Raw genomic sequence first — 8,922 nt, 5'->3', positions numbered from 1 at the left:
AATTTGGATAATCAGAGAGGGGGAACCACCAGCAGGTGGATTTTGGGTGCTCAGAACCAGCAATGTCTTGGCAAGTGGATTCTGGAGGACATGTTTGCAGGCATTAGAAATAGAGATAGATTGTAAGGGTGTGTACATAGGGGCTGGAACACACATGGAAAGATTCTGGGAGAAGGGTTCGAACGTTCTGGTGCAAGTTCCTTGGAGAGGAACAGGTTATGGAAGTGGGTTTGGGAGTTCTTGACGGGCATATCAATTGGGTAAATAGAGGGGCTTAGAGTCAGGGGTTATATCAAAAGACACAGAGCATGAGGGTGAGAGATTAAGGGGTCCAAGTCTGGGAATGCCTTGGGCGTGCATTTGGGTGGGGTCTTAAACTGAGAGTGCCTTATGGGGCTCCGATCTTAGGAGACCGGTTTGCCAGAGTTAGTGGGCCTGTGTCAGGACGGGTCCAGGAGTGGACCAGACTGACTCTGGGGGAAGGCAGGATAGACCTGGCTGGGAACAGAAGCTTTACTGCCCTCTCCGAGCCCCTGCCCCACTCAGGAGCATTTGCGGTATACAATTTGGGGACCCTGCTCCTCGTACTGCGCCCTCAGGACCCAGCAGGACTGGAAGGAGCGCAGCGAGGCTAGGATGGAACCCCCGATCCACACCGAAAAGTTGCGGATGGGCTCAACCGCCACCACCAGGTGCACCTCGCAGGGCAGACTGCGCAGAAGCTCCCTGCGGAAGCGATCCTTCAAACCCACGAAGAGCGAAGAGCCACCGCAGAGCAACACGTTCTGCGCCATGTCCGCACGCACCTCCGTGGGCACCTTGTTAAGACTCTGTTTGGCCATGGTGGGGATTCCCACGGGCGACAGCCCAGGCATTTCCGGGGGGCTGAACAGCAGCTCTGGGCACTGAAACAACTCCTTGCCCAGCGTGACCGTTCGGCCATTGGACAGCTTCAGGCACTGCCGGCACTCCTGCTCCGGCCGGGCCTGTGCCTTCTGGAAGTCGGGGGCTATGTAACAATAGCAGTGCTTGATGTTCTCCACTGTTTCCAGGTCCTGCTGCCCCAGCGGCAAACGGGAACCCAAAAGCATCTCCGCCAGAAAGGAGGTCAGGTGGGTGCCTGCCAGGTCCAGGCGCTCGATGGCGTGGGGCAGATGGTAGCCTTGGAATACGGGCACGGTGGAGGTGACTCCGTGGCCTATGTCCACCACCAGCCCGTTGACCCGCCCGTGCGAATAGACAGACAGCAGTGACTGGGAAGCTACGTACATGGCGGGGGCGCGCATTGACTCGAAAGCCACCTCCACTAGCTTCTCGCGGTTGGTGGTGGGGCTGAAGGGTGGGTCAGAGAATAGCAGCGGGTGGTCCTGCGTGGAAACACGGAGGTCGTGCTCCAGCAGGTGGCGCCAAATGAGCTCTGCCGCGTCCCAGTCCACCACGATGCCATTCTGCACTGGCTGCACCAGCATCAGCTCTGGGCGCGCGCGGGCAGCCTCGCCGATGAAAGTCTCCAGCACTGGCTGTCCCGTGGTGGTCAGTTTCCTGGGCTGGCAGCCCAAGATGGTGGCCACGGTGTAGGTGGGCTGGGCTTGTCCCGCGAAGCCCACCTTACAGGTTCCTGTGCCCATGTCGATGACCACCGCTCCGGTCTTTGGTGGCAACCTGTTGTCCGCCATGCTGAGGGCGAATGAGGAGCACTGGTACACAGAGAATTTTGGGTGATTTGCATTCATGACTGCAGATGGCCGGTGGCCAACTGGGCAAGGCTGATCATTGTCCTCTGGGTGTGGTGTGTGGGGAGAAAAGGTTGAGCCTGGGCCAAGGAGAGGCAGAGACAAGGAGATGAGGCTGGCCTATGACGTCAGCCTGCCTGCTATCCCCTTTAGAAGACTTCACAATGCAGGGCTGGGGGTGGAGTTCCTCCCTAAGGGTAGGGCCCTGCCCTGCCCTTTTTGCCCCAGAAAGCTCCCAGGGCACTCATTTATTCTGCATCCTCCCACCCTCCAAATACCAAATTTGGAGAAGGAAGGGGATAGAGAGTTCTTGAGAAAGGACCCTTGACCCAGCTCCTTTCTTCAGGAGCAGGGAAGAACCAGGAATTCTCCTTTTGCTGCCTTGTCTTGAAGTTATTTATAGTGTGGTATTTAGAGCTGGCCACAGGCCTCCTTAGAATACGAAACTATTTATCCTTAGGATATTAATCAGAAGGTGGTTGGTTAGTGTGGCTTTCTAGTTTCCAAGAAGATATAAAAGCCAGCCTGGCATGGAGGGGAAGAAGAGGCACAGACACTTCTACTCTAAGTTTTTTCACTCTTATGCTCTTCCTACTTCCTGGAGCAGCCTCCTTGACCCATTCATGCAGAGCAGGAATTTGTGTCTTCAAATCTCAGCTGGACATCACCTCCTCCTGGAAGCCTTCCGTGACTTTCCCTCCCATGCTGAATGTAACACAGGAATATCAAAGTGAGAGAAACTAAATTTCCTACCTATGTCTAGAGACAGGACCAAAAATAATTATTAAAATTAATTATTTTTGTTTGTAGTCTGGTATATATTTTTGGAAATGTTCATTTGCTCAACTATTTATTGAGGTTCCAGGCAACCCCCACCCTAGCTTTATTGAGATATAACATTATGTGAATTTAAGGTGTACAATGTGTTGATGATTACCACTATAGAGTTAGTTAGCTAATACCTCCATCACATCACCTCACATCATTACCATTTCCTTTTGTGGTGAGAACATTGAAGATCTACTCTCAGCAATTTTGAAGTATATAACACAGTGCTATTAACTACAATCACCATACTGTACATTAGATATCCAGAAATTATTCATCTTACAACTAGAAGATTGTACCCTTTGACAAACCTCTCCCCATTCCTCCCAGCCCCCACTCCCGATAACCACCATTCTACTCTGTTTCTATGAGTTTGGCTTTCTTAGAGTCCACATGTAAGTGAGATTATACAGTATTTGTATTCCTCTCTCTGACTTATTTCACCTATTATAATGTCTTTAAGGTTCATGTATGCTGTAATACTTGTCAAAATTGCCTTCCTTTTTAAGACTGATTAATATTCCATTGTGCGGATGGACCACATGGTGTTTATCCATCTATTCGTAGGTGAACACGGGCTGCTTTCACCTCTTGGCTATTGTGAATAACGCTGCTGTAAACATGGGTACATGAATATCTCTTTGAGACCTTGCTTTCAATTTTCTTGGGTATAAACCCAAAAGTGGAATTGCTGGATCATATGGTAGTTCTATTTTTAATTTTTTGAAGGACTCTTCTTCATACTGGCAATACACATGTTACATTCCCACCAGCAATGTAGATTCCCCTTTCTCTGTATCCTTGCCAATATTTATTATTTTCTGTATTTAAAAAAAATTATAACTATCGTAATCAGAGTGAGGTTGTAATGGAGCTTCAAGCATCAGCTGTACATTAGAAAGACATTTAGTTCAAATGAACAGTTCCACAAAGAATTGGATAAGCTGTTCAGGGCCTGGCCTTTGGCACTGATAGTGACCCAGCTGTGAGCAGAGGACTATCACTCCACCTTGTTCAGCACGTCTACGGGATGGACCCCTGACCCATGAAAAGAGTGTTTTGGTGGATTTAGGTTACAGCCATGTAAGACAAAATAATAAACATGTTTTTCCCTCTAAAGAGCCACCCTGGCAAAGTCAGAGGGTGTTAGATGACACCTTGGAATGGGGGCTGGGTAAATTCTCACTGCAACTTGATGACTTAGAATTGGGTAAATAGAGGCTCAGAGATGTGAAATGACTTGCTCAAAGTCATATAGCTGGGACAGAGGTTAGATCAGGATATGAACGCAGACCCCTGAGGTACTGTAGTGCCTGTGAGTCTGGGAAATAGTTAGGTCTACAATCCATCTGAAATGGTAGAATTGGAGGGTGGGATTCTCTGAGTTTCTATTTCCCCCATTAGCAATTTTTTTTTTTTTTAGATTTTATTTATTGATTTTGGGGGGGGGAGAGAGAGAAAGAGTGAGAAAGAAAAGGGAGAAGCAGGAAGCATCTACTTTTTTTTTTTTTTTTTTTTTTTTAGGAAGCATCTACTTTTAACAGTTCCTATATGTGCCTAGACCTGGCAAGCCCAGGGATTTGAATTGGCAACCTCAACATTCCAGGTCGATGCTTTATCCACTGCACCACCACAGGGCAGGTCCCTCATTTGCTAATTTGAATGAATAATAGTACTGGCTCAGCCTTGGTTGGTTGGCTCATTGATAGAGCGTCAGCCCAGCATGTGGATGTCCAAGGTTTGATTCCCAGTCAAGGCATATAGCAGAAGCGCCCATCTGCTTCCCCACCCCTCCCCCTCTCCCTTCTCTCTATCTCTCTCTTCTCTCGCAGCCATGGCTTGATTGGAGCAAGCTGGCCCTGGACGCTGAGGATGGCTCCTTGGTCAGGTGCTAAAATAGCTCTCCAACAGTCCCAGTTGGGTAGAGCATCGCCCCATAGTGGGCATGATGGGTGGATCTCGGTCAGGGTGCATGCAGGAGTCTGTCTCTCTGCCTCTTTGCTTTTCACTTAAGAAAAAAAATATAGTACTGGCTTCAAAGTGCAGCTATGAGGATGCATGAGTTATCTGTGAAGTGTTTAGGTCAGTGGGTGGCACAAAGTAAGTACTCTAAGAAAGAAGGCTTGTTACATAAGTTACAGATAGTGTGATCTCTGTGTGTGTGTGTGTGTGTGTGTGTGTGTGTGTGCGCGCGCGCGCGAACACAGGATGACTGGAAATAGCCAAGCAACAGCTTTAACACGCACTTAGGGATTTAAACAAGCATTTCTCCTGAAAGAGCATTTCTTGCGCAAATATCAACTGGAGGTCAGACATGTGCAGCCAACGGTGGGTCAGCACTTTCCACCTCCATCTGAGAGGTCATGGAGAAATCAGATGTACACCCTCCTGTCAGCAGGGGGCATCCAAGACCAGCAGTTTCTCTTCCTTCAGTTAAATCCTTAGTTCTCTTGCTAAAGAGTTCACCTGTTACAAATTAGAATTGCCCAGGGGAATTTAACCAACAATCTCAGTAGCCTGGCTGCACAGCAGATCCACTGGATTTGAATGTCTGCAGATGGAGGTCAAGCATTGATGATTTCTTTACAGTTCCCAGGAGGTCTGAATGTGCAGCAAGTGAGCCTACTGATCTGATTGTGAAAATTCTTATATTCTGCATTCTCCCTGATCATCAGACAGGACAGAGAATGATATTGGGGTTCTGAAGCAGTTCGCTCAGACCAGCAAGTTCTCATGTTTAATCTAAACATTCTGGAGAATCTCCAGGAGGGTTTGTCAAAACACCGAGTTCTTGCTGGATTCTGATTCAGCAGGTGCTGGAGGCCCAAGCATCTGCATTGCTCACAAGCCTGTTGGTCAGCAGACTCCGGCGTGAGCAGCACTTCCTACCGCTTTGCAGACACCCAGGAGATGGAGGGGGAAAACCCAGGACAGCTGGAACTATGTGATTAAATTATTTTGTTTCTAAATTATTTTTTAATTTCAAAATTTTAAATGACAAAATATGTGAGGCTTATATAGAGCTCACACACATCGAGTCAAAGCATCAAAAATACAGAATAGACAAGGTGTGGAAACAACCTAAGCATCTCTCAGTGACTGAATCCATAAAGAGGAGGTGTACATACAGGGATTACTATTCAACAGTGGAAAAGAAGCTCTTGCCATTTGCAACAGCATGGATGAAACCTTGCAGGTGTGATGGTGAAGTAAGTCAAAGATAAATACTGTGTGGGGTGAAATCTAGACAAGCTGGTGCTTACATAAGGATGCTGTATTGATCATGTTTTTTGTTTGTTTGTTTGTTTGTTTGTTTTTCTGTATTTTTCTGAAGCCGGAAACGGGGAGAGACAGTCAGACAGACTCCCGCATGCGCCCGACCTGGATCCACCCAGCACGCCCACCAGGGGGCAACGCTCTGCCCACCAGGGGGGCGATGCTCTGCCCCTCCGGGGCGTCGCTCTGTTGCGACCAGAGCCACTCTAGCGCCTGGGGCAGAGGCCATAGAGCCATCCCCAGCGCCCGGGCCATCTTTGCTCCAGTGGAGCCTCGGCTGTGGGAGGGGAAGAGAGAGACAGAGAGGAAGGAGAGGGGGAGGGGTGGAGAAGCAGATGGGCACTTCTCCTGTGTGCCCGGGCCGGGAATCGAACCTGGGACTTCTGCACGCCAGGCTGACGCTCTACCACTGAGCTAACCGGCCAGGGCTGATCATGTTTTTATTCTGTACTTTTTTAAATTTTAATTTATTATGCTAACATGGATTCAACTGTCCACCCAATATAACACCCTCAACCCCCAACCACGTGCCCCTATTACACCCTCTTTGCTCTCCTCCCACTAGCTCCCTCCCCCTTCCCTCTGTCTTGTTATCTGTGTCTCTGTGTTATGTATATATCATTTTACTAATCCTTTCACCTTCTCAGAGCCCGTCCCCTCATCCCCCTTTTCTCTGACAGCTGTCCCTCTGATCCCTGTGACCCTGCCTCTGCCTCTATTCCATTCCTCAGTTCACCTTGTTCATTAGATCCCACATATAAGTGAGATCATATGATATTTGTCTTTCTTTGACTGACTTATTTCACTTAGCATAATAATCTCCAGATCCATCCATGCCATTGCAAAAGGTAAGATTTCCTTGTTTTTCATGGCCACATATTATTCCATTGTGTATATGTACCAAAGCTTTTTAATCCACTCATCCACTGACAAACACTGGCCTGTTTTCAGATCTTGGCTAGTGTAAACAATGTTGCAATAAACATGGGGGTGCGTTTCTTCTTTTGAATCAGTGTTTTGGTATTCTTAGGATATATTCCTAAAAGTGGGATGGCTGGGTCAACAGGCAATTCTATTTTTAATTTTTTGAGGAAACATCATACTTTTTTCCACAATGGCTGTACAAGTCTGCACTCCCACCAACAGTGCAGGAAGGTTCCCTTTTCTCCACACCCTCACCAGCACTTATTGTGTGTTGATTTGTTAATGAGTGTCATTCTGACAGGTTGGAGGTAGTATCTCATTGTGGCTTTAATTTTCATTTCTCTGATGATTAGTGACATTGAACATATTTTCATATGCCTGTTGGCCATCTGTATGTCCTTTTTGAATAAGTGTCTATTCAGTTCTTTTGCTCATTTTTTAATTGGATTGTTTACCTTCCTGGTGTTGTTTTAGAAGTTCTTTATAAATTTTGGTTATTAACCCCTTATCATACGTATTGGCAAATATGTCCTCCCATTGTGTGATTTGTCTTTTTATTTTGTTTATGGTGTCTTTTGCCATGCAAAAGCTTTTCAGTTTGATATAGACTCATTTGTTTATTTTGTCTTTTATTTCACTTGTCCATGGAGGTAAATTGGCAAAAATATTGCTATGAAAGAGATCAGAGAATTTACTGCCTTTTTTTCCCCCAAAATGTTTATGGTTGTGTGACTTATATTTAAGTCTTTTATCCATTTTGAGCTTATTTTTGTGAATGGTGTAAGTTGATGGTCTAGGGTCTAATTTCATTTTTTGCATGTGCCTGTCCAATTTTCCCAACACCATGTATTAAAGAAACTGTCTTTATTCCACTGTATGCGTTCACCTCCTTTGTCAAATATCAATTGACCATAAAGGTGTGGGTTTATTTCTGGGTTCTCTGTTCTGTTCCATTGATCTGTATGCCAGTTCTTATGCCAGTACCAAGCTGTTTCGATTACAATGGTTTTTTTGTAGTGTAACTTGATATCAAAAAGTATGATACCTCTCACTTTATTCTTCATTTTCAATATTGCTGAGGCTATTAGTGTTCTTTTTTGGTTCCATATAAATTTTTGGAATATTTGTTCTATATCTTTGAAGTATGCCATTGGTATTTTAATAGGAATTGCATTGAATTTATAGATTTTTTTGGGTAGTATAGACATTTTAATGATATTTATTCTTCCTATTCATGAATACATTATATACTTCTACTTGTTTGTATCTTCCTTGATTTCTTTTTTTAATGTCTTAAAATTCTTTGAGTACAAGTCTTTTACCTCTTTGGTTAAATTTATTCCTAGGTACTTTATTATTTTTGTTATATTAGTGAAGAAGATTGTTTCCTTAATTTCTCTTTCTGACAGTTTATTGTTGGTGTATAAAAATGCCACTAATTTCATATCCTGCCATTTTGCCAAGTTCACTTATCAGGTCTAATAGTTTTTTGACTGAGACTTTAGGGTTTTCTATATACAGTATCATGTCATCAGCAAATAATGATAGTTTTATTTCTTCTTTTCCAATTTGTATGCCTTTTATTTCTTCTTGTCTGATTGCTGTGGCTAGGACTTCTAGAACTACGTTGAATAAGAGTGGTAAAAGTGGGCACCCCTGCTTTGTTCCTGATCATAAGGGGTTGCTTTTAATTTTTTTCAATTGAGTATGATGTTGGTTGTCGGTTGTCATAGATGCCCTTTATCATGTTGAGGTATGTTCTTTGTATCCCCACTTTGCTGAGAGTTTTGATCATAAATGGGTGCTGAATTTTATCAAATGTTTTTTCTGCATCTATTGATATAATCATGTGATTATTGTCCTTTCTTTGTTTATGCGATGAATCACATTTATTGATTTGCAAATATTGTACCAGCCTTGCCTCCCCAAGATGAAACCCACTTGATCATGAGGTATGATCTTTTTGATGTATTGCTGGATTCGGTTTGCTAATATTTTGTTGAGAATTTTAGCATCTATTTTCATCAGGGATATTGGCCTATAGTTTTCTTTCTTTGTAGTGTCTTTACTTGGTTTTGGAATGAGGATAATGCTTGCCTCAGAAAAGGAGGTTGGAATTATTCCCTCCTCTTGAATTTTTTAGAAATAATTTGAGAAAGAT

The 8,922-nt window shown here is 44.6% G+C and overlaps 1 protein-coding gene across 1 annotated transcript; it reads right to left on the bottom strand.

Moving 5' to 3' along the window:
* Nucleotides 1–542: 542 nt before the first annotated feature.
* On the bottom strand, nucleotides 543–1,676 carry ACTL9 (actin like 9). The gene has a single exon (XM_066358083.1). It carries the CDS (start codon nucleotides 1,674–1,676, stop codon nucleotides 543–545), a length of 1,134 nt encoding a protein of 377 aa, XP_066214180.1.
* Nucleotides 1,677–8,922: the final 7,246 nt, after the last annotated feature.

This window comes from Saccopteryx leptura, unplaced genomic scaffold (assembly GCF_036850995.1).
Source record: "Saccopteryx leptura isolate mSacLep1 unplaced genomic scaffold, mSacLep1_pri_phased_curated manual_scaffold_41, whole genome shotgun sequence".
Taxonomy (NCBI): Eukaryota; Metazoa; Chordata; class Mammalia; order Chiroptera; family Emballonuridae; genus Saccopteryx; species Saccopteryx leptura.
This window is presented reverse-complemented; position numbering and strand designations above follow the sequence as displayed.